The sequence below is a fragment of the Saccopteryx bilineata genome, chromosome 11, assembly GCF_036850765.1.
Source record: "Saccopteryx bilineata isolate mSacBil1 chromosome 11, mSacBil1_pri_phased_curated, whole genome shotgun sequence".
NCBI classification, from domain to species: Eukaryota; Metazoa; Chordata; class Mammalia; order Chiroptera; family Emballonuridae; genus Saccopteryx; species Saccopteryx bilineata.
In genome coordinates, this window is record NC_089500.1 from 31,772,017 (window position 1) to 31,797,368 (window position 25,352).

The window sequence follows — 25,352 nt, forward strand, 5'->3', positions numbered from 1 at the left end:
CATCCAGAACAAGATTTTCTTAGCCAGACAACAGTTTTGAAAGCCAGGTTTTTCCTAAAGAGGACTAAGTTCTTTTGTTTTTAAATTTAATGTATTGGGGTGACACTGGTTATAATTATAGAGGTTTCAGGTGCCCAATTCTTTAACACATCCCCGTACACCACTTTGGTTCAGTCCTTTATCAAGAAGGGACCCACTGGAATAACTCAGGGAGGGCCCGGCAGAGCAGTAAGGGTGGTAGAAAGCCTGGCCTTGAGCTGTGTGACTGAGGGGAGCAGAGAGGTGGCAGCCAGATGCGTGTCCTCAGCTCTGCCCCCCAAGGAGGCCCTGCAATGGGAAGAGGTCTGTGGAGAGGGGGGTGCAAAGTCTAAAGGACTCCTTTCGCATCAGAAGGCTCCCAGGGAAAACGGAGCACTCCTGGCAGAGTCCAGAGGGCAGCCAGTGAGGTGAGGAAGCCAGGGGGCCTGGACTCATGGCTCCCGTGGGACCTGAGGTGGTGTACTGGGACGCTGTCTGCTGGCGGACAGCTGCAGGGTCTGGGCAGATGGGTGGCGCAGAGGCAAAGACCTGATGACTTGTTCCTTCAGCCGCTAGTCAAGCAGGAGATGCCAGCAGAGGCTGAGCACAACCAGTCCTAGCCTGTCCGTGTGGGAGACCAGTGAGGAGCTCAAGTCTCCATCCATCTGGGAGCCTGTCTCCCCCCTCACCCGTAAGGTACAGAAACCACGGTTCTTCCCTGAAGCCAATTTTGAGAGGAGTAGCAGGGAGGAGTTGAACTCTTGAAGACCAGACATTCAGGAGGCTAAATGTTTAGCTGTTTACATGATTGGCTAGATTACCCAACAGCTACCCAGCCAAGTGGGTCCTCAAGGAGATGGAGTAAATAATGAAATAAATAAAAAAAGCCCTTCTCTCTGCACATCTGAGTGCCATGAAAAAAAAGGAGGGGGGTGCCTCTTGGCTACCTGTGTAGGTGTGAGTTAATCCCCAGGAGGTAGGCATCTTCACAATCTGAGAGCCTCAAAGCAGCGTCCGCGTAACAAGTGCTTCTTTAAAAAGTGCCCTGTCAAGTGAATTCCTCACTTCACAGATAAAAACATAACTCTTACACTTGCGTGTGAAAAAAAAAAATGATGAAGGCCTAGCTCCTTGAGACCTCCTTTTCTGAAGTCCTGTTTAGGCTGCTCTTCATGACCAGGGTGATTCTGTGACCCGGTCCGACTCTCACCTAGGGTGTGACTCCTTTTTAGGCCTCAGCTTCCCAGTGTCTAGAGGGGATGTGTTAGATCACCGGGTTGTGGGCTGTGCTCCTGGAGAGCGGTGGGGGGGGGGGGGGGAGGGAGAGAGGAGGCGCAGCTCGTCGTTGGGGTTCTGTGCCCTCATCTCCATTCCAGCAAGACGGTCCTGCTCTAATCAGCTGTGCATCTGGGACTCCCGATAATGACTCCATTTAAACCTGGGGCTCATGGTTTGTATCTGTGGATCTGTGGCTTGGCCACCACCTGGACCAACCTTGCTCCTTTTACCTCCCACCAGAACTACAGTCAGTTGCTGGCTCATGCTTGTCATCCCAATGGGATGGCCAGCAGTGAGTAGGCAGGGATCCAGGTTATGCAGGGTCATCCAGGTGACCAGGTTAACAGGAAGACAATCAGAGCAAGCATTATATATATGTTATATGCCCTAAATATACATATACATATATATATATATATATATATATATATATATATATATAATTACACACACACATGCATTATAGCTTAAGGAATAGATGGATCACTGAGATTTTATCTGTCAGGAATAAAATGGTTAATGTGACTAGTCATAACAGTTTTATAAGACTTTATAAAATTGCTCCAGTTTCATGATATTCCAAATGGAAACTATTTGTTTATTTGAGTAGTTTTAAGTGGGAAATTGCTTGTATCATACAAAGCATGGAGGGCCAAAGCACTCACATTCCATGCCTCCCCTCTGTAACCATGTTAAAAGCACAGTGTGCTTTGATTTCAGTGAGAAATCAGACAAAGTCGCGGGTAAGATCCTCCCACCCAGAGGACAGCTGGGAGGTCCAGATGAGACACAGTGACTGGGATGCAGAGTTGAACAACCAAATTCCCAAAGTACTGAGTAATGAATAGCTGTCAACCTAAAGGGAAGATTCCGTTCCTTATTCCTGTTCCTAACATCTAAAGATCACTGCCACTGCCACCACGACCCACACCAGACAGTCTGGATCAAGACCCAGGAGGTACGATTACCAAAGCGGCAAGTGACACAAGCTGGCAAGGGCTCACAGGCAGACAAGAGAATTAGCTTTTTACGAACACAGGGCTGTAAAGGACAGCGTAGGGAATCTAGTGAATAATACTGCATAACCAAGTGGGGACTGGGCCTCCTGGGGGACCGCTTGGTAAGGTATATAAATGTCTGATCACTACACTGTACACCTGAAACTAATATTGTATGTCAACTGTAATTGACAAAAAAGTTCTGTATGACTTCAGGAAGGTGAAGAAAACAAGGAGAGAAGGGAAAAGGAGGGAGAAAATAGAAAAAAGTAATAAAAAATATATAGGATGTTCATGGATAAATGGAAATACAACACATCTGTTTTAAAAAAAAAAGTATCAAGTGCTCAGGCGCCGACCGGGGAGTTTGCTGGAGAAGCAGGCCTCTGGAAAAGGCTGCGGCTTAGATGGCCCCAAGGGGAGGCTTCCTGAGCCGAGCTGAACGAGGCCTGGCTCAGAGGGGCTGCCGTCCGGGCTCCTGCTCCACGTGGATCACAGCCTGCAGGTCTGCAGGGCTGCACATTTGCTCACCAAGGTGTGCGGTCCAGCACAGAGCACAGAGACCCCACAGGCCAGAGGAAGGGACCCACCGCAATGTCTGTGAGGAAGCGAACGGAAAGAAAGCGGTGGTGCATTGTGGGCAGTGCCCTGGAGATCCGGGCTACGGTCTGGGCTGGACTGGACAGCCGCGGAGCTATCCTCGACCCCAGGCAGCCGCCCTACAGGCAAGCAAGACCGGACACTGGCTGCTGCGTCTTTCAGGGTCCTCTTGGATCCTGTAAGTCTGCGGAAGGCTGGTCCAGAGGGGGGCATTCCTGGTGGGGCCCAAGCCTCATCCAGACAAACTGCAGCAGAAAGCAACCACCAGAGAATCAATGAATGGAACGCATCACAGGGCAGACTGTGGATCATATAAAGAAGGAGCTTTTCTAACGAGTCAATCTGCCTTAGAAAACGTGGGCTCTCTGTTCAAACAAACACAGAGATTCAGGGTCAACTCCTCAGAGATGTTACAGATTCAATTCCGGATCAAGGAGCACTTCTGAATGACATTCTTGAGGTTCTTTCTGACCTCAAGAGTCAATGGCATTATATTATTGTATATGTGTGTATGTGTGTATGTGTGTGTGTAAGAAAAAATAAGTGCCCATGAAACAAACATGTGCATCAAAGGTGCTCTGGCCATGTACCAAGAATTTATAGTAAATTTTTGTAACTGTAACCTTCCGATCTTGGTTTGCAGAATATTTTCAACATGCCATTTTACTGGTGTTTCCTTATATTCCTCAACCCACTTACCTGTTAATTATTCTTCTATGAACAATCTTTAATATTATAATGCGCTCTGCACAGTCTTTCAGGAACTCTGACATTCGTTGTTTTAAAACTGGTTTCATTTCATGTTTTGCAATTGCCTTGAGGTGATCCCATGAAGCTTTGCATCTTCTCTCCATCTGACATAAATTATCCTGAAGTTGATCAAAGTCAACCTGAAAATAAGAAAGCGACCATTGAAAACGCGCGGAAACGACGAGGCCCCAACCTGAACCCGGAAGCCAGACTGCCTCTGGGAAGAAATAAACATCGAAACCAAATCTGCATCTTGAAGTACAAACATATTTACAGCCTAAACATCACCCACTTGTGTATCTGTCATTATCTTGGCATCAAATTATTTAGTGATAAAACAGTTCTCCACATAAATCCAGTGCAAGTGTCACTTTTGTGTGTGCGCCACGTTTGGAAAGAAATCTAGGCAAGCCTTGAAAACTGTAAATTAAAACATAATATCAAGGAACCCCAGTACAAGATGAACTGAACAGATGTATCATAAAATTTTTCAGAGCACTCTTGTTTTTCAGAGATGACAGTTCACTTAAGGTTGTTGGAATGCACTATAGTCATACAGGCTGATTGTACAGATAGGTGATACCAAACACTAGGGATACATAGAACCCACCAGGCGAGTGTGTGTGTGTGTGTGTGCGTGTGTGTGTGTGGTCTGAGTGCACGTGGCTAAGCCTCATGTGTAGGGACAGGTATAACAGAGCACTCACTGTGCTCTTCAAGGAAGTGGGAAGTCTGGATTGACTGAAGTGGCCTCAGATGAAGCTTTCTAAGGTAATGCTTTTATAGAGTCTCTAGACTAGCAATTGTGTAAATCAGGGTTAGTCATGAAAAAGTGCCCTCGAGGGTCTTTATGGAGATGTGGGAGAGGGGAGAGGGGAGAGGGGAGAGGGGAGAGGAACTGGGCAGGCTGGGAGGGCTGGAAGGAATGGATGAGCAGGGGGCTGAAGGGAGGGCACAGACAGGGGCAGGGCAGGTGTGGCCCAAGAGAGCGGGGAAGGCCAGGCAGCCTGGGTCGGAGAAGAAGGAAGGTGTGCAGAGGGAGCCACTGCGGCTCAGGTGCCAATGTGGTCACGAGGGCAGGCAGCCTGGTTGGAGGAGAAGGAAGGTGTGCAGAGGGAGCCACCGTGGCTCAGGTGCCAATGTGGTCACGAGGGCAGGCAGCCTGGTTGGAGGAGAAGGAAGGTGTGCAGAGGGGGCCACCGTGGCTCAGGTGTGGTCATGAGGGCAAGGCCTGGGTAGGAGGAGAAGGAAGGTGTGCAGAGGGGGCCACCATGGCTCAGGTGCCGATGTGGTCACGAGGGCAGGGGCTGGGTCGGAGGAGAAGGAAGGTGTGCAGAGGGGCCACCGTGGCTCAGGTGCCGATGTGGTCACGAGGGCAGGGGCTGGGTCGGAGGAGAAGGAAGGTGTGCAGAGGGAGCCACCGTGGCTCAGGTGCCGATGTGGTCACGAGGGCAGGGGCTGGGTCGGAGGAGAAGGAAGGTGTGCAGAGGGAGCCACCGTGGCTCAGGTGCCGATGTGGTCACGAGGGCAGGGGCTGGGTCGGAGGAGAAGGAAGGTGTGCAGAGGGAGCCACCGTGGCTCAGGTGCCGATGTGGTCACGAGGGCAGGGGCTGGGTCGGAGGAGAAGGAAGGTGTGCAGAGGGAGCCACCGTGGCTCAGGTGCCGATGTGGTCACGAGGGCAGGGGCTGGGTCGGAGGAGAAGGAAGGTGTGCAGAGGGAGCCACCGTGGCTCAGGTGCCGATGTGTTCAGGAGGGCAGGGCCTGGGTGGGAACGCCCAAGGGGGCTCGCTGGAGCGGCCTTAGATTCCGGCCACTCCCTCCAAACAACAGTAGAGGGGACCAAGTCAACAAAGGTTGATTCTGGGAGACAATCTGTCAGCAGGCAGGATAAAGATGTGCTTAGCATGGTGGTGGTGGAGATGTCCGGGGGGCCAGGCCAGACACTGCATGCCCTGGGTTTCCTGGGCACTAAGGAGCCAAGAACAGAAGGCAAGCTAGGCGGAGCCCTGCGATTCAGGTCAACCGGGGTTCATGGAACTTTTGAGAAAAATGATTTTTTGAAACCAAATACATTCTGGGTCTAGATTTTAAAGGCTTTACTTTCTATGATACTGTGGAGCTGAGAAAATAATTGGCATTCAGCTGAAAGGAAAAAATAAAGCAGATTTAAATAAGAACTGAGTAGTTTAAAGAATAAGTCTAGAAACTGATCCAGATGACCTGGGATTGACAAGTACCATGGAGGAGGCCTCGGAGGTTTAAGGCAACTGTACTAGTTCTAACCACAGCTCTGGCTCTGTCTGGCAGCTCCCTTGAGCCACAATAACCTGACTGCCGTCCAGCTCAGACACGCACCAAGCAGCCCTGTGCTGTCTAACCGGTGATACTTGCCCAGCACTGCAGTGGGAACACAGCAGGCAGAGACGTGGAGGTGAGGGACGGTATTTTTAGGGAAGAGAATCCACTGTGAGCTCTTACAGTGGTGGCAGAAGAAAGTGGCTTCACTACCAATAGAAGCCAGGTGGGAGCCCTTTGGTAAAAAGCATTTTGAGGGCTGAGCTTAATGTAGGTCTTTCGAGGAGCACTGGAAGGCTACCCCACCTGGCAGCCCTCCTGGGAAGGACACATGACCTCCGATTCTGTTACTAGCTTCACTTCTTAGGGGAGAAATCGATGCACAGGGAGGGTAAGTAACTTGCCAGAGGCCACACAGCTGATACACGGTGAAACTGGGATTTGAATCCAAATCTCCCTGGATCTAGAGTCCACATTCTCAATCATCACTCCTTAGGCCTAGGCTTGCCCATGAACACATCCTGCCCAGGGAGAGAGCTGGCCCAGACACCCACTGTGAGAAGGACCGAGGCAGGGCTCCGTCCGGGCCACTTCCCACGGGTGGGAAGGCCTGTGAGCTGTGCTGTGGAGCAAAGTCAAGTGTGATCCAGTCCGTGTGGGATGCTGGGGACACTGAGGAAGCTTTCCTGCAGATGCCAGAGCAACGCGCCCCGTGGGGACTGTCGTGGTGAGGCCCACAGTGTGAGACTCCAGGGTGTGGAGTGAATGCAGCTAGGGTTGGTGAGTCCTGAGGCTCACTTTGTACCTATCTGCACACAAGGGCCCCTCAACACCCAAAAAGGCTTTGAAATAGTGGTATGTGCCCTCTTGACCTCTTGCTGCAAGTCACAGGGACCTGGGTCAATTGTCATGTTTAGTAATTGCCAAAGTTAATGGGTAGAACCTATATATAATTTTGGCTTGTGCAGCCAAGCCTCAGGCAAGAAAAAGTCATTTAGTTATTAGTTAATAATAAGTAATCATCCTTTGGAAAAGGCCTGATACTGAGGGGGGCCTGGGGCCTTCACTCGGGTCAGCCCGGTGTCCGGACTCCTAAGCCAGGGCTACTTTGGTTACAAGCAGGTCCCACCCAGGGGAAGGCCCTGGGAGGAACAAAGGACCATGTAGAAAGGGAACTGATTTGTTCTGGGTGGTTCTGGAAACAGGAGCAAGACGAATCTAGACAGCCAGACAGACCGTCTCAAACAGAGTTATTCCTAACAGTCTTCTGGGACGGTGCTCATGGTGCAGGGAGGGCAGGGGGTGTCAGAGCAGCAATTGGAGGATCCATTTTGGGATACTCAGAGGGGCTTTTTCCTTGGTTCAGATGTTAAAGTCATATTTGTAAAGACTTCAGAATAGCACCCGGCACACGGTAAACATGGTAAGGGTGCCTGTTTTCTAAAAACCTCTCTGTTAGCCCTCTGAGCTGGGGGATCGCTGGCCATGCCTCTTTCCGCCTCAAGACATGGCCCCTGTCAGGCTGGCTCGGGGGCCCCTGCTCAGTGTGCCTGGCAGCTTGCCAGCCTGTTGCTCCTGCAGCAGGAGAAGGAAGGTCCCCACAAGTCAGTACTGTGGGCGCAGGCAGAGAGAGGAAGAGCTTTGTGTGTGGGGGGACCTTAGCAAAGCCCCCTTCCCTACTCCTCCCCCTTCTGCCCACCACTCTCTCCTCTCCTCATACGAGACTCCCACGTGTCCCCGAGCCGAAGGTCACTGTGCGTTCAGCTCCTTCGCCTGGGAGCTAAACACTCCTGTCTTTCCAGGAGTTTCCACCACACTCCTCCCCGTGTGTGTTCTGTCGCTCTGCTGTTTGGGATTCCTCCGGGGTTGTTCCACCTCAGGGATGCTCCTGCAGTGGGGGCAGCTGGCTGTCTAGCTATTGTAACTGTCCCTTTCCTAATAAACCGTAAGTTTGTGAAGCTTTTCACTCTGCACTAAATTTTGCAGCTTGCAGCACAGGGTCCAACGCTGTGTCCCGGTTACAGCCCCATAAAACGGTTCCCTCTGTGGGAGATCACAGGGATGGCCAGTCTGGGTGAGCAGGGGTGGGGGCGCCCTGTTTCCTGGCGTGGCACCTCACGGCAAGGCCCTGTGGCAGTCTGGGGAGGAGCCAAGTCGCATCCTTCTGACATTTTCCCACCTACAACAAGCTGGGGAGTTCCAGTGCCTGCGAGTCCAGCCTGGTGAGTAACACGGCTCCGCACAGCCGTGGCAGTCAGGACGGATGGCAGGCTCGCCTCACATACCTCAGCAGGAAAGAATCCGACAGGGAACTGGAGATGGGAAAGGATCTGAAGAGCCCACTGCCAAAGGCACGAGGCGGGCCACGTTCACAAACGCCAGGGCAGGGGACTCAACAAGCCCTGCAGTGTTTTACTCAGCAGAGCCCACGCTCCTCGGAGGTGACGCAGACCCAACCGAGGGACAGACAACCGACGGCTCCACGGCCACACACGTACCTTGGCTGACCTGGTGACGGCCCCGATCTCCGAGTACAGGTCGGAGCTGTCTGGGAAGTTCTCCACCACCATCGTGCACACGTGATGGAGGAGCGACTGCTTGTGCACGGTGTCTTTGACTTCCGGAACCTTCTCGAGGTAGCTTAACTCAAATGCTTTGGCCTGGTAGGTGAACATTAAATAGAGACAGGAAGAACAAATTGGACGCGGGTTCTTAGAAAGGCACAGAATGCTAGAATCAATGCCCTGTTGCAGTAGCCCAACATTTAAACCTAGCTCCTTTGTGACAGGAACTTCTTGGGCCACATGCTCTATCATTCTTAGCTGATCACACGTGGACAAGCCACGCCAGAAGGAAATGAGCCTCCAGCCCTTCCCCACCACGGCCACCAGCCACAGGCTGTCCCAAGGCTTGGCCCCTAAACACAGAGGTGCTGGGAGCTTGGGCCTCTGTCACCTGCGTATCTATAACCTCTTCCTCCCTTTGCCCTATTGCTGTTCTACTTCCTGGCCAAAGATAGGCCATTTTTTCAAAAAGTTTGTTAAAAATATAAGTACAGATTCAAGTGATAAAAACAAATATTTGTACTTACACACATCAGACCAAAAAACCAAACAAACAAAAACAACAGCCCAGAAGAATAATCTTCCATGTCAATTTTGAGAGTAGCCAACCTTGGAAGAAATACTGTATTTATTTTGCTTAAGTTTCCTTATTTATAGCAAGACACAGGTTCAAATAAATAGGCCCTGATATTTTAAGAACAAATTCCGTCTAGATTTTCAGCAGGAGGACACAAGAGCTGATTTTTAGTTGTGCTTTGGAGGACCAGAGGTCTGAGTTCCCTCAGCGAGCGAAGGGCAGGGGCTTCATGACAAGTAGTAGGAGGACAAGGGACGTGGGAGACTTACATTAGTTCCGTTTAGAAAGTTCCCAATGGCTAAGAGAGTAGATAGGATAAAGCCCAAGGTTTTATTGTTCTCCAACTGGTCTATTCCTTCCTTCAGGTCCAAAAGTGGTTCTGCCACTTCCTTTCAATTAAAAAAAAAAATGGAAGAAGATGATAAAGAACGTTCATCTTGGCTGTATGTTGTTCTTTTTAATTTCTGTACAAGGTAATAACAAGTGGAGTTCTCCTCCATATAATGCGGTCGTTCCCCCAGGATTTGCATATGCTCCTTGTTATGAAAAAATGCTGAAAGGCAAGCAGTGAGCAAGTCTAGTCCCCAAAATCTCCCCAGCAGTCACCAGTGGAGGCCAAGTGCATCTGTGGCTAAGAGGAGTTAGTGCTGGGGTATAAATAATCTGTCCTCCCCTTTTCCTGCCCACCTTCCAGGCACCAGCAGGGCCCTTAGTTCACAGCCTCCTCTCCTCCTGTCGTGTCGCCATGTGACGTCTGTGACACTCCTCCCTCACATGTTCCTTCAGAATCTGGACCAGTCTTATTTGCCTTTCTCCTCCCAGGTACATGACACTGGAAACTGTGGCCTCACTGTCCCTGGACCACCCAGGACTCTTATCCTTCCCTCTTAGCACTCTGCCTGGTCACCTCTTAGCCCGGGTTACTTTCTGCAAGGCCACCACCCTCGTTGCTCCCTCGCTTTCAGAATGCCCACTCCCTCACTTGTAGACTGTCCTATAGCCTCGTGGCCTCAGTCTCTCTCTATTATCACTGTGTGATCCGCATTCCCATGTTCCTCTTAAGTTTCTCCCCGAGCCTGTACCCCAGAGCTAGAAGGTTCAGCTTCATTCTCTCCAGCCTCGCTTCTTCCCTGCCTGGCCCCAACCAAGGCTGACCCAACGGTCTGTTTTCTCCATGATATTATCTCACTTTGCTAAAGACAGTCACCTAAGCATGCTGACTGGTTCTGTGACCAAATCCTGCTAAGTCACCTCAGCAGTCCTCAGTTTCTTCATCCCTGCTGATTCCCAAATGAATTCAAATACAGCGGTTTCCTCCTGAAGTCCCCCAGACCCACTGCTACCTACCTGGCCCTCATTATAGGAGTATGCTCTCTCCTTTGCAGAAAGAGGAAGGCCTTGCAACCTGTCCACCTGTGCTTTCAATCTGTCTCCTCTGGGCACTTCCTCTCAGTTAAACTCATGTCCAGCTTACTGTCCACCTATCCCTTTTCCTCTCCACTAGTTCCTTTTGCTCAGCTGGCAAAAATACTCACACTGCCCCAGGCCAGAGGGGATTCCTGCTTCTTCTGCTTTCTATTCAAGATGAGTCTCCTCCCTCTGCCTTGACTATCAAGGCCCCCTTCCTTCTACTCTCCTCTCAACCTCTAGCAATCTGTTTCTTCTTCAACTTTCTTTCAAGATATGTTCTCAGCCCTGGCCGGTTGTCTCAGCAGTAGAGCATCGGCCCAGCGTGTGAAAGATCCGGGTTCAATTCCGAGCCAGGGAACACAGGAGAAGCACCCATCTGCTTCTCCACCCTTCCCCCTCTCCTTTCTCTCTATCTCTCTCTTCCCCTCCCACAGTCAAGGCTCCATTGGAGCAAAGTTGGCTTGGGTGCTGAGGATGGCTCCATGGCCTCTGCCTTAGGTGCTAGGATGGCTCCGGTTGCAATAAAGCAACCCCCACGTGGGCAGAGCATCACCCTCTGGTGGGTATGCTGGGTGGATCCTGGTCAGGTGCATGCGGGAGTCTGTCTCTCTGCCTCATTGCTTCTCACTTCAGAAAAATACAAAAAAAAAAAAAAAGATATGCTCTCAAAGGGACCCAATGGCCTGCTAATTGCTAGAGTCAGTGGCATTTTAGATGATTAGCATCAAGTGGATGGATTACAGATCACTTTCTGTGTTGTGTTTTTCTATCTTTTCCAAATCTTCTATAATGAGAATCTAGAGTCAGAAGAAACTTTAGTAGTTGTTTTGTTGTGTGTGTGTTTTTTTAACCCACAATTGCATGTCTGAGGCTGGTGCCAGGCAAACACTTTAGAACAATACCTCTCTGGCAGGCTGCTGGCCCCTTAGTTCAGGCACAGCCTCATCGTAATCAGCTCAAGCCCTCTCTCGAGAAAGACACTACACCACCTTCACCAGTTAAAAACTGACTTTCTCAAGACTGGAGAGGTAGGACTGGCTGCCTCTCGTCCTAAGAGCTTACCTTCTCTGTACTTTCGTAATCCATCTTGAATGCCCAGAGGTGGAGCCGGGCTGAGAGCTCGCTGATGGAGGAGAGTGTGAGCAGGAACTGCTCCGCGCTGCCCAGCGGGGCCTCAGGGTTGGCCAGCTGAGCCTCCTGGATTTTCTGTTTCTCTTCTTCCGTAGGGATCATGGTTAGAATTTTCTAGAAAGATGGGATGATACAGTATATGTTCTCTCTTAGTAATGGAACCTATCCCACCCCTTTGATGTTTCCAAATTCACATTGCAACTTTCCAATCAGGTAGTAGAGACAGTCTGTTGTCCATGTTCCTAGCACTCAGTGGCATCTACATGTACACTCATTTGTTTTAAACTTCCCTCCTCCTCTCTCCTTTAATCTGTTTCATGAGCAACTTGCCCCAAATGTTCTGGGTCTTGTACATAAAGAACCCTCTAGGCCAAAGAGGATGATGGTGGGAGAAAGGTGAAAGAACCAGATAGAAGACTAGAGAACAGCTCCTTGTTCCCTAGGAAAGAGAGTACCACATGTCAAGAGCATGTACTTACCAGTACTTCTGATTCATTTTAAAGCTTACCAAAGTGGATCATTTTCAAAGAACTCAGATTGATTTGCACATAGGACTTCCTAATTTTAAATGTTTTAAATATTTAAACCATATTTAAAATGTATATAGAAATAAATAAACTCTAAACAAATATCCAATTCAAGGCTGACTAAGGAAAAATGAGGATGATATTTATAAAGAGCAATCCCCAGCAACTGCTAAAAAAAAGTACATCTTTTTGCTTCTATTTCATTCTGGTTAAGATCAATTGCAGAAGGCAGGGGACACAGAAAAGGCATCATGGGGATTATGGCTCTTAGAGATTCAAATTTTTTAGTGACGACATTTTAGAAGAAGAGAACAGTTCCCATCACGTGACATAGCACATACAGCATTAGTTAAGATACAGCGCCATCGTTTTTCTCTCATTTCTCCTTCTGTAGCATCAAAGAAACACATCTTGTGCCATACTTTTTGTCACTTGCGTTAATTCATTAATTTTAAATGGCCTTGGTTACTGCTCTACATAGCAAGCATCTGGATAACAGGTGGGGATGAATTCTGGTTCTGGGTGAGATGGGCCAGTCACACACCACCCTGTCTGTCCCACTGAATGTAACTATACACCCTGGACAGCATGCATAGAGCAGCTCTTTGAAGACTCTAAGAAACATAAATAGTGGCAGGTGGACTGCAGAAGAAGACCAGCACTGGAAGTTCATCTGAACATGTAGGCAATGAGTTGACCATTTTTCCTCTGGCATTCTGCAGCCTGGGCATAAGGTAGCCAGAAACCTGGATGAGAGTATCCGGTGCAGCAGAGAGAGCTCCAGTGAACCCTGTAGTCCTGACTGGAGGAACGGGAAAACGGTCTCCTAGCAGTGGCGGCCGGAGCCGGGAGGCACCTAGAACTCTGAGGGAGGGATTCTTTCTTTGCAGTGTGATGCTGGGGTCCCAAGAAGCTGGGGCGAACGCCTTCTGCTTTTCTTCTCTGTCCTCCCTTGGCATGGCCCTAGACGTTAGCATAGTTACCGAAGAGGGGTGGCAAAGTGAGGTAACTAAAGCCCTAGCTTTCTGTTGGAAGATCAAACGGGAAAATACAGGAGAGGACACTGAAAGTACAGAGCCTGGCCAAGCAAGTGTATCAAGTTGTTTAAGAACTTCTGGGTTCGTCCCTGAGCTGCTTATATGTGAATCTGACCTTACACAGCACATCAAGGACTTGGAGACCTGAACTAGTCCTCGAAAACTTTGATAAGTGAGCTGACCCTGGAACCACAGTCCACAAGAGGCAGGGAAGAGCCTGCAGCTTGAACCCAAACAAAGAAGGGGTAGTTTTCAATTCTATATATAAGAACAGAATTACCCTGATATAAAAAATAGTCAAAGATAGTACAAGAAAGCAAGCCAGAGACCAATATCCCTGATGAAACTAGATGCAAAAATCCTTAACAAAACATTTTAAAATATATAAATAAATGTCAGTATGTTAAGATATATAAAGACATGACTATATTTTACATAGCAATAGAGTAAAAATAATAAACATGTGATTGGTTCAATATACAACATCAATACAATTAATCTACCAGATGAATAGTCTGAACAAAAAAATTCACATAATTGTTTTAATTGATACAAACTTTTTTTGATAAAATTCAATACCCCTTTATTATACACAAAAATGAATAAAACAAAAAGACTCTTAGCAACCCAGCAGTAAGAGAGATTTCCCATATCTGATAAATGACATTCATAAAAACCTACAGTTCACATCATGTTTAGTGGTGACAGATTGAGTGATTTCTCTCTAAGACTGGGAACAAGACAGGAGGTATATAAAAAAAGCCATACAGATTGGAAAGGAAAATTTTAAATTGTTCCTATCACACATGGTATAATTGTCTACATAGAAAATTGTGAAAAATCTAATCTAAAAAAATTATGGAACAGTGAGTTTGATACTGTTGCATGATATATGGTCAATACACAGAAAAATCCATTTTATTTCTATATATCGATAACAAACAATTACAAACTGAAATTTTAGAAAAAGCCTATTTGACAATGAAACATTTAAGTATAAATCTAGCAAACCATGTGTGGATCTTTATGCTGGAAAGTAGAAAATGCTGATAAAAACGATTGAAGAATATTTAAACAAACATATGGGCTGAAAGACAACAGTCACATATTAATTTCTCAAAAAGCAGTTCAATAGAGAAAAGGCACTATTTCCAACAAACAGTTTTGGAACATTTAGAATTCTTATTCAATAAAGGAACATCAACCTAAACCTTACACTTTACACATGAATTAACTCAAATCTAAAAGTAAAGGGTAACACTGCAAAAGTTAAAAAAAAAGAAAAAAGAAACACAGAACAAAATCTTTGTGACTGATGTTAGGCAAGGCTCTCTTAGACATGATACCAAAAAAGAACAGGTTGATAGATTTAACTTCACCCAAATTAAAAACATTGTCTCTGTGAAAGACGCTGTACAGAGAACAAAAAGACAAGTTACGGTTCCTCATAAGGGTCAAACACAGTGTTACCATATGACCCAGCAAAACCATTTGTAGATTTTACCCTAGAAACAAAATTAAAACTTATGTTTGCACAAAAACTTGGATATGAATACTTATAGTAGCTTTACCCATAACTCCAAAAACTGGACCAAGCTACATATTCTTCAACAGGTGACTAAAGTGCCCTCAGCAATAAAAAGGGACAAACTACAGGGACGTACCACAACGAGGATGACTCTCAAAGGCCTCAACCATGCCGAGATGAAAGAAGGCAGCTACTCACTGCATGATTCCACTGATGTGAAATTCTCCAGAGGACAAAACCACAGTGATGAGAACAGATCAGTGGTTACCAGGGGCCAGAGGTGAGCTGAGGGTGTGCCTAGAAAGGGACAGCCGAGCACATTTTTGGGGGGAGATGGGACTGTTCAGAATCCTGACTTTGCATTGCCTGAGTTTATGCATATTTTACAACTCTTAGAACTGTATACCCAACAGTTTAATTTTACTCTACAGTGTGTCCGTAAAGTCATGGTGCACTTTTGATCGGTCACAGGAAAGCAACAAAAGACGATAGAAATGTGAAATCTGCACCAAATAAAAGGAAAACTCCCAGTTTCATACCTATTCAGTGCAGTTTGATGTGGGCTCACGCACAGATTTTTTAGGGCTCCTTAGGTAGCTATCCCGTATAGCCTCTACAGACTCGTCACTGACTGATGGCCTACCAGAACGGGGTTTCTCCACCAAACTGCTGGTTTCCTTCAACTGCTTATCCCACTGAGTAATATTATTTCTATGTGGTGGCGCTTTGTTATAAATGCGCCGATATTCACATTGCACTTTGGTCACGGATTTGAATTTAGCGAGCCACAGAACACACTGAACTTTCTCTGTACCGTCCACATCTCGACTGGCATGGCCGTGGCTGCTCCGCTGTATACACGGTGTTACGTCATCATCTGCACATGCGCACATGCTGCCACATCATCCTACAGAAACTGGGAGGGTTTTCCTTTCATTTGGTGCAGATTTCACATTTCTATCTCTTTTGTTGCTTTCCTGTGACTGGTCAAAAGTGCACCATGACTTTACGAACACACTGTATATTAATGCATAAAATAAAAAATTAAAAAGCTGGACTCCTGACACCATAATCAGCAAGCATGCAGATGTCAACAGGATTGTGCCTCAGGATGTACATGGGGTGAGGAGGACAAAAGTCATCAGGGTTTGGTGAGAGTGCTATCAAGCAGGGCTGTCTTCGTCCTCTATCAGAAGCCAGTGACGCCAAACTGCATTGAAGATGAGTGTTCTGTACGGGAGTCAGACTGAAGTCACAGACTCTATGCCTTCAGATACCTCCTCTTCCAATGTTCTCTTCATCCTGGCCCCAAACCCTGAGAGTGTGTGGGGGGAATGGGAGCATCAGGGGCCATCAATATTCAGTAACAGGCTCATGCTTTGACCCCACCTGTCCACATGGATGGTATCATAACATAACCCAAGGAATCCAAGCAGAAGCCACTTCTTTGCAAACACCCAGGATTTGAACTCAACCAGCATTCAAAATAAAAAATGTAACTAAAATCTGCATTTTAATTTTCTCCTTGCTCAAATTGTTTTCACCATGTACAAGAGTTCCAAAATAAAAAATTGTCAACACTTGACCCCTTTCTTCAGAAGGCATTTTCCTGCCATGGTCTTAGTTGCTTTTCTTCTTTGGGAAAGTCATCAAAACTCTTACTTTTGTTTTTCACTTCTCTGACTAATTTAAACCATTTGTTCACTGTTGGAGATGTATGCGGTTGCCATCTGCCAGTTTGTTTTATTTATTTATTTTTTTACACATCACTGGCAATAAAAACAGCCGTAAGACAGTGGAACGCCAGGCAAAGCCGCCGGCTGAAGGTGATGGCTGTTTTTTCCATGAGCAGATGAAAGGAGACGAGCAAGAGAAGGAACTCTAATTTGCTCTTCTGCCTTGTCAGGAGATTTAGTGACAATTTTACGATCACCATTTGGTCCCACAGGGAGAAAAAACATCAAACAAGAACACTACACAATAATCTCAGTGTATTTTCTCTTACTTTCTCTCCAGCACTGCTTTACGTAGACTTGCTTTTGTATCCGAAAGCTGTATTTCAGAGAAAAATGCACAAGTCTCACTGTTCATGGACAAATGTGTTTGGCTATCTCATTCACCTGCTGCTCAGATTGTAATGAGTAATTATTTTGCCTTGTGAGTTTTGAACAGAACCCTGGCTATGGCTCTGGATGAAAATCTCATACAAGGATTTTGGTGACAACAAGAGAAAGTTGAAGCCCTGCAGAGCTGGGCCTGGTTTGTAGGCAACTTGCATATTCTCCTGAGATAATGGCTTTCTACTCGGGAACTTATCCTCATGGACATGCACAGACATCTTTCCTTTTTTCTTTTTTTACTTTTTAAGGTGTCTTGATAGCATCTTCTTTCACTGTTGTAACTATTCAGTGAAGCACATGGGATAGAAATTATTGCATCAAACTTGCAGATGAGGTGACTCACCTGAAGCGAGGCTGCATCACCAGGCGGAGCTGGAGACCCACCAAGGGGCTGCTCCTCGCCTCCACACCGCCGCACAGCCCGCAGCAAGTCAGCCAGGAGCACAAAGCTGACCACGGGGCTAAGGTGCCCAACCTTCAGGACACTGTCCCTGGCACTGCTGACTGACCGTGGTGCCCGCACGCAGGCTCAGCTGAGTGTGCCCGGCACCCATCGGGCACCTGCGGACAGGAGTTGCACCACACAAAGTGCTTGGGAAAGTGCTCTCGTTCTGTACCTGTGGCCAAAGGGAACTTCTGTTTGTAGGATGCGGACAGGCCTGGCAGCCACACGGGCCAAATGAAATGTTCTGTGGGACCACTGAATGGTGCTACCCTCTGAGTCGACTATAAAATTCAGAAAGGAAGGTCCCACTCAGAAACCTCTTTGTACCTCCCTTTGTGGTACCCTAATGACATCTTACTTGGGAAATATCACTAATACTACTTAGAAGCGGCCTCAAAATAATGTTCTCAAATTTAATCCTCTTAAGAAAAACGACTTCCTTAATGAAGTTAGTTAATGACTCCCTTGGGTTTACACAACAAACTGGATGCATACCGTCAGGTTGCTAGGCAAAGCCACAGGATGTCTTTTAATACATCCTAATCACATTCAGGTACACAGAGGTTTCCCATCACTCTGTTAAGCCATGGTGCCATGCTACAGTGCCTGCGTCCCAGAAGCAGACAGCTTGGCCAAAGGCCCTTTGCATGCAAGCTAGAAATCTTATTAGTAAAGATCTGCAGGACAAAACTTCCATCTCTTCTCAGTCCTGACTTAATTCCTGACCGACAAGCCTAGCGAATAAAGTCTGGGTAACTGGCTCCACACAGGGCTGTAGACCACGTGTGCCCCTTGAGTCCCTGAGATCAGGGGGCAGAGACAGCACGTAATGGCTGACATGCCTGGGTTCCAAGTTCTCCGAGAGAACTGGTGTTTGCTGGACTCTACTCAACTATGACTGACAAGAGTTAAAAAAAACATATACACAGCTTCAGGAATCACACAGGCAGCCTGAAATTACGGGTTCTCAATCGGGGTGATTTTGTGCCCAGCAAACATTTGACAAAATCTGGAGACAGTACTTCCGGCTTGTGGGGAGAAGCCAAGGATGTTTGCTAAACGTCCTACAGTGCACAGGGCAACTCCCACAGTACAGAACTGCCCAGCCCAGAATGTCAACAGTGCCACTGTTGAAAAACTCTGCTTCAGATGAAAACTGGGATAGAAATGTGTAACTCTGCACACTGTTGTGACTAAATATGGATGCACTGAGCACTCAGGACACAGTAAACTCTCGGTAAGGGCTTAGCAGTGTTTTTTTTTTACCTCTAAGTCTTCTTGCTTTCTATCACTGCGTATATCAGCTACCCCAGGAGAAAGCCACAGGCAGCGCTGGGAAGTGGCCTGTGTGGCCTCCTGAGTCTTCTCACCTCCCTTTCAGGGTCCTTCTTATTCTTTTTGGTGCCCACGAGCCCTCCTGGGCTAGCCGTCCTCCAGACCCGTGCTCTGCACTTTACACTCAGAGTCTAGAGCTCATATTTCACCTGACCTCTCACTGGCTTGTGAATTTGGGCACAGACTAAAACTGGGACTCACTCTCTTCATCTCTAAGATAGGAAATTTAATAGTATGTATCCCATAGGTTCTGACGAGCCCCTGTGCAAAGCACTACCCGGAGCCCGGCCGCAGGGAGAAACCTAAGACCGCCAGTGTCAGTGCTATGTGGCCATTCCTGTGTCCATCATCATTACTGAGGCTATCATTACTCCTTTCTGGATCAAAAAGGTGCTCAGCTGGAAACCAGTCAGGAAAGGAAAAAGTGATTTGATTCATTCTAAAATCTAAGTAACCTACTGTATCTGAAAACTTCCCTCCCCAGGGAGATCTGCATCTCAGGAAAGAACAAAGGCAAACCCAAAGGAATCAATCTCTCCTAATGGACCTTTCAAGTTCTCAGGAAAAGAAGGGGAGATATTTTTAAAAGAGGACGTTGTCATTTTTTCCCTTTAATCAGGCTGGCTCTGGCTGCATTTGCAGCCTCCCTCTCTTTGTATCTATCTGAAGCTTTGCAATCTCTAAAAGATGCTTACATAAACAGGAAGGTCAGAATGGGTATCAGGGAACCACGTTCTTTGTCATTTGCACTTGGTTTGTCCAGGTCGGCAGCCCCCAGCTGCCCAATGGCAAGCCAATGCCTTTCTTCTCCCTTGCCCCTCTGGGGGTCCCAGAATCGGGCTGCCTCATACCGAGGCCTGGGCAGCCCCCTTCTTCCTGACGGCAGTGTCTCAATGTCCCTCTCGGCATGTACCTACTGCCACCGGCTTTCTCCTTCGGGCCCTCTGCCCAGTCCGCCATGTGCTCTCACTCCCTGGCTGCCCACTTGCATCGTTGCCCGGCTCTGCTGCCTGCTCTGACTCTGTGGCTGGGAGTTCAACTCCTCTCCAGCCTGAAGGAAATGCATTTCCCTCCTTGGATCTGCTTCTTGAAGCAGAGTATGTGTGTGTTTCTCAGAGCAGATCCGTTCAGGCCTGTACTGGTTTCCTAAGGTTGCCATCAGCACAAACTGGGTGGTTTAAGACAACAGAAACTTACTCTCTCATCATTTGAGAGACTAGGAGTGTGCTATCAAGGAGTTCTCTCCAAAGGCTCTAGGGAAGGACCCTGGCTTGCTGCTCCCTAGTGTCTGGCAGTTGCAGGCAATCCTTGGTGCTCCCTGATTTGTCAACACATCACTCTGGAGTCAGTTCTGCCTCCATCATCACATGGCTTTCTGTTCTGTGTGTCTCCCTGTGTGTTTTCTGTCTTCACATGGCATTCTCCTCTCTGTGTCTATGTCCCAGTCTCCGTCTTCTTATAAGGTTATCAGTCACTGCAGTAGGGCCCACCCTAATCCCATATGACATTATCATAACATGATCACATCTGCAAAGACTATTTCCAAATAGGGTCCTATTCTGAGGTTCTGGGTGGGTATGTATTTTAAAGGGATGCTGCTCAACCCAGTGCAAACCTCTAGGAACCCAGTGTTTCCTGCAGAGGGTTCTTGTAGAGCACAAAGGTATGCCTGCCCAGCGGGGCTCTGATGCCACATGCCCTCCCACACTCAGGGATGGGTCAAGTCTGGCACCATGACCTGAGTCATTCCTCACGTTCAACTCTTTTGCCAAGAGTCTGCTTTCCCTCACTGCAGTCAGTCCTCATCTGTTCCCTCTACTTTCAAGACTTTCAAATAAGACTATGTATGAATGAACCCCAACTATGGAAGAATGAAAAAGGAATCCAGGGCTTCTTGCTAATAGGAGAATGGAGTGGGTGTCACCCAATGCTATGAAGCAGTGTCCTCCAGTCCCCACTCTGACCCAGTGGGGTCCAGGCTATATTACCCATCAGTAGGAATCTGTGGGCTGGGCCACTGGCTCTACTCACTCTGTCTCTATTATTAGGAGATCTGACTTGCTGCAAACTGGCACCGCCCACAGTGAAGGACACAGGTCCTGGTGGAAGGCACAGAACCCTGCCCGGAAGAACAGGTGAGCTGTGGCTCCAGCGAGGACACGTTCCAGTCACGTAGTCACAGCCAAGTCACTCAACCTCCCTCCACTTCTGCCATTCAGATCAGCAAATGCTAAAGACTCAGTCAGCTTGGGTTCTCCAGTTTATCAAATGAAACTTATCTCTACATACCCTAATGAGTGCAAAGGGAGAAACAAAATCATTTACATGAATATGAGCACATCTGAAAACCTTACTTTTGAAACTGCTCATTAAACATATGGGGTCCTTGGGTTATGACACAGTTCCATTTCTACGACAGTAACATAACCTAAATTTGGGGGTAAGTCGAAACACATCCTAGCCTAAGTCACTTACTTATCCTAACACCGTTATAAAATCATAATGTAGTACATAGAAACACAACTAAGCCACAGAAAAAGAACATAAATATATTATGCGGTACACTGTACTGTAGTAACAGAACAAAAATGACAAAAAACGAGTGTAAAAAAAAAAGTACGACACTAACAGTGTAAGCCGAGACGCATCTCAATTTCTAAGTTTTTATGGGTATAAAGGTTGTAAACTTGAAACGTTGTATGTCGAGACTGTCATCACCTGAGGACCCTGTATACTTAGTTTGAAATTAAGTGGAAGAAGATCCTAACAGCCTCCTAAAGAGGTCATCATACTCTTCTTCCAGGTTTAGGAGGCAGAGTAGAGTCAGAAGGAAGTTGGTAAATGAACCAGATGAGGATCCCTGAACTTCATAGGTAAAGGGGGATTTCCCCGTCTCCCAGAAGCGTTTTAAAAAATGTGAGAATTATTAACATTATTCAGAGTCTGGCTGAAACAGAAAAATATCAAGCCATGCTACAGGAAAAGTCATACTGGACACAGTAATGCTTTACAGATGTGACGCATTACAGAACAGAAAGGATGGTAGAGCTTCTCTTACCTCAATTCCTTCTTTGTTTAAGGCATATTCGTCAAAATTCAGAATAGCTATTTTAATCGTTCTTGGAGGGGGCAGCACTGTCAGGCCGATATTGATAGCATTGCTCCTCTTGGAATCCAGGACAATGATCTCCTGCCTTTTCCCGTCTGCAGCAGTTTTCTTGGTGACAAAACAAGGAGAATCTGAGATTAATGTATCATCTTTGGTCTTTTCTGTGTTTCATTATTAAAAGCAAACTCGCTACTTATTTAGAGACGAAAATCAGTGGCCCCAACTCAGCTTGGAAAAGACTGGCTACCGCTCAGCGTGGAAGAGATCAGGGATTAGCCCCGAGAAGCCGCCAAGCGCAGGTCAGCAACGGAACTTCGCAAGTCAGAGATATTACAAAATAAAATGGATTTTCCTTCAATTGGGAATAATGTGATATTTTGTAAACAAGGAAAAAAAAAACACCTATTTTTTTTTCCATAGAAGCAATGGAAACAAAACTAAAACCTCTCAGGGCTCACTTCCTATGGTCTGCAAGGTGTCAGAATGTGCTCTGCGTGGCCCTGGAGCGCCTGGTGCGTTCCTGCAGGTGGAGACGGTCAGCACCCAGGCCAGGAAGACGGGAGTGATGGCGGGATCTGCCCCGGCTGGACCCCTGGCTACATCGTCTCAGGCGCTCCTCTCACCGTTCAAACATCCCCTGCCTCTTACCCCAGAGCACCTGCTACACAGACATCTTGGCAGCTGCAGCTGGGGGGAGGGGCGGTGTGAAGAGGGACCTTCTGAGGAAGGAAAACCAAAGGGCACGTGCTGGTGAAGAGGAATGCGGGGCAAACAGGCCTAGAGGCTGAGGAGGGTAACATGGGGACAGAGGTGTCCAGGTGTCCACCCAGAGCCCTTGTATGTGTGTGGCTTCTCTGCTGGTCTGAGTGCTTCTTGGGGGCAGGCCCTGGGTGTGAGGTGCTGAGCCATCACCTGCCCAGAGGTGAGACAAGGCCTCCGCTTTCCCCCTGAGCTCTTAGGAAGTTAAGGGCGGGTGGCCATGGGGACGAGTGGAGGGGCTCTAGCCCAGCAAGCTCCCTGACTCTGTCGTTTGCACTTGGTTTGTCCAGGTTTCCCTTCCGGCAAACAGAGCTGGGAGAGCGACTATTTTTATTCAGATAACAAGCCTAGCGGATAAGGATGCAACAGGCATGGTGCACATCCTGAAGGAAAGGTGGGGTGTGTTCACAGAGAGAGGGGCTTGACCGGGGGGTTATAAGCTCATCTATGATGGGGGGGGGTCTGGAGAAGCTGACCCTGAGGTAGACTGTCTAGGACAGCGGTTCTCAACCTGTGGGTCGCGACCCCAGAGGGGTCGCCTAAAGCCATTGGAAAATACATAATGCATATCAGGTATTTACATTCTGAATCATAACTGTAGCAAAATTACAGTTATGAAGTAGCCACCAAAATTATTTTTTGGTTTGGGGTCACCGCAACATGAGGAACTATATTGCGGGGTCACGGCATTAGAAAGGTTGAGAACCACTGGCCTAGGATCTAGTCCTGAGCTGGGGAGGGAAGATAAGAAGTGGCTTTGTCAAACTGAAAATAGAACTACCTTATGACCCAGCAATCCCTCTACTGGGTATATATCCCAAAAACTCAGAAACATTGATACGTAAAGACACATGCAGCCCCATGTTTATTGCAGCATTGTTCACAGTGGCCAGGACATAGAAACAACCAAAAAGCCCGTCAATAGATGACTGGATAAAGAAGATGTGGCACATATACACTATGGAATACTACTCAGCCATAAGAAATGATGACATCGGAACATTTACAGCAAAATGGTGGGATCTTGATAACATGATACGAAGCGAAATAAGTAAATCAGAAAAAACCAGGAACTGTATTATTCCATACGTAGGTGGGGCATAATAGTGAAACTAAGAGACACTGATAAGAGTGTGGTGGTTACGGGGGGGGGGAGGAGGGAATGGGAAAGGGAAAGGGGGTGGGGAGAGGCACAAAGAAAACAAGATAGAAGGTGACAGAGGACAATCTGACTTTGGGTGGTGGGTATGCAACATAATTGAACGACAAGATAACCTGGACTTGTTATCTTTGAATATATGTATCCTGACTTATTGATGTCACCCCATTAAAAAAATAAAATTATTAAAAAAAAAAAAAAAAAAAAAGAAGTGGCTTTGTCTAGGTTGCTGGAACTGCCAGAGAAGAAGCTAGAGGTTTGGGAGGGACACCTCCAGGGGACCTTGGGGGACCTCAGGAGCCAGCCACTCTGACTCCACTGCAGGCCCCAGCCAAGTAGCTGAAGGCTGCTCAGTGTGAGTCTGCGCTGAGGCCCCCTAATGGCCAGGCCTGGGAGCGCTCGGACTGTCCGGAGAAGCTGGCCTGTTGCTACGTTTAGACTAGAGGCTGGACGCTGGCAAGGAGAAATGGACTGTGGCCCCTTAAGCCCTACTGAGCCCTTCCAAACTCAATTATTAAAATTCTATTTTACATCCTTAAATATGCATTTGGTAATAAATTAAAATTTCTTCACGAGGAAAATAATTGAAAGCATCCCAGCAGTTCTGGAGCCTGGTGGTCAAGAGGAACAATTCCTCTTTGCACAGTGGGCTTCCAGGGATATGTGGCATACGGAAGCATCTCCATTTTGCAGGGCAAACTTGTTTTCTATTTCTTGAATCAAATAAGCCTATTGGGAATCCCTGAAACTTAGCTTTCAGCTCTAATTAAAAATGTTACTTTGTGTGTGAAAGGCTAAGAAGGAATAAGAAAAGTTTGATAAAATGCTGACTACAGGCAGTGAAGAGGGATGTTATAATTCTCAATGCTCACATTGGGGTGCTGGGGTGCCCAGCCATCCAGGCTCTGCAGGACCCCTACCCCAACCACATCCTTCCCCTCCTCTGTGCTCACCAACAGGGCCTTGACATTCTTCAAGTTGGCACTGTGTGAATTATATCAGTCACCTCCCTGGACCCTTTGCAACTAAAGCTGGCCCTGTAACTTAGTTCTGGCTTTTGTTTTTCTGATGAAAAAGGGATAGAGCCAGAGGGCCATGCCTTTTGCCCTTCCCCATTCTTCCCACCTCGAGTGTGGACTTGTGGCCTGGAGTGGCCACACAAGGCGTTGTGAAGCCATACAAGGATGGCAGCAGGGAAGGCAGAGGGAGCCTGGAATCTGTCACTGGGGAGGCAGTTACCCAGAGCCCGGTTCCAGTGCAGAAGACATTTCTCAAAGGCGGGGATTCCCTGGGAATCATTTGCCCTTAGCCGCTCACTGATACAAGTCCCCCAAAGGCGGGGACTCCCTGGGAATCACCTGTCCTTAGCCGCTCACTGATACAAGTCCCCCAAAGGCGGGGACTCCCTGGGAATCACCTGTCCTTAGCCGCTCACTGATACAAGTCCCCCAAAGGCGCGGACTCCCTGGGAATCATTGCCCTTAGCCGCTCACTGATACAAGTCCCCCAAAGGCGTGGACTCCCTGGGAATCATTGCCCTTAGCCGCTCACTGATACAAGTCCCCCAAAGGCGCGGACTCCCTGGGAATCACCTGTCCTTAGCCACTCACTGATACAAGTCCCCACACCTTAGAAGCCCGGAGAGATGCCTGGGCAGGCCCTGCCCAGCTAGAGCCTTGGTGCAAATGAGGAAAAGAAAGAGATGCCCCTC

General features: G+C 47.6%; 1 protein-coding gene across 5 annotated transcripts in view; it reads right to left on the minus strand.

Moving 5' to 3' along the window:
* FHOD3 (formin homology 2 domain containing 3) overlaps positions 1 to 25,352 on the minus strand; it is a 482,415-nt gene that overhangs the window by 27,711 nt on the left and 429,352 nt on the right. For all 5 annotated transcript variants that reach the window (XM_066246735.1, XM_066246736.1, XM_066246734.1 and 2 more), the window contains 5 exons: positions 21,673 to 21,831; positions 11,554 to 11,736; positions 9,351 to 9,470; positions 8,439 to 8,600; positions 3,594 to 3,784 (listed from right to left, as the gene is read on the minus strand). In XM_066246735.1, coding sequence (XP_066102832.1) covers positions 3,594 to 3,784; positions 8,439 to 8,600; positions 9,351 to 9,470; positions 11,554 to 11,736; positions 21,673 to 21,831 — 815 coding nt within the window. The remainder of the gene's footprint in view (positions 1 to 3,593; positions 3,785 to 8,438; positions 8,601 to 9,350; positions 9,471 to 11,553; positions 11,737 to 21,672; positions 21,832 to 25,352) is intronic.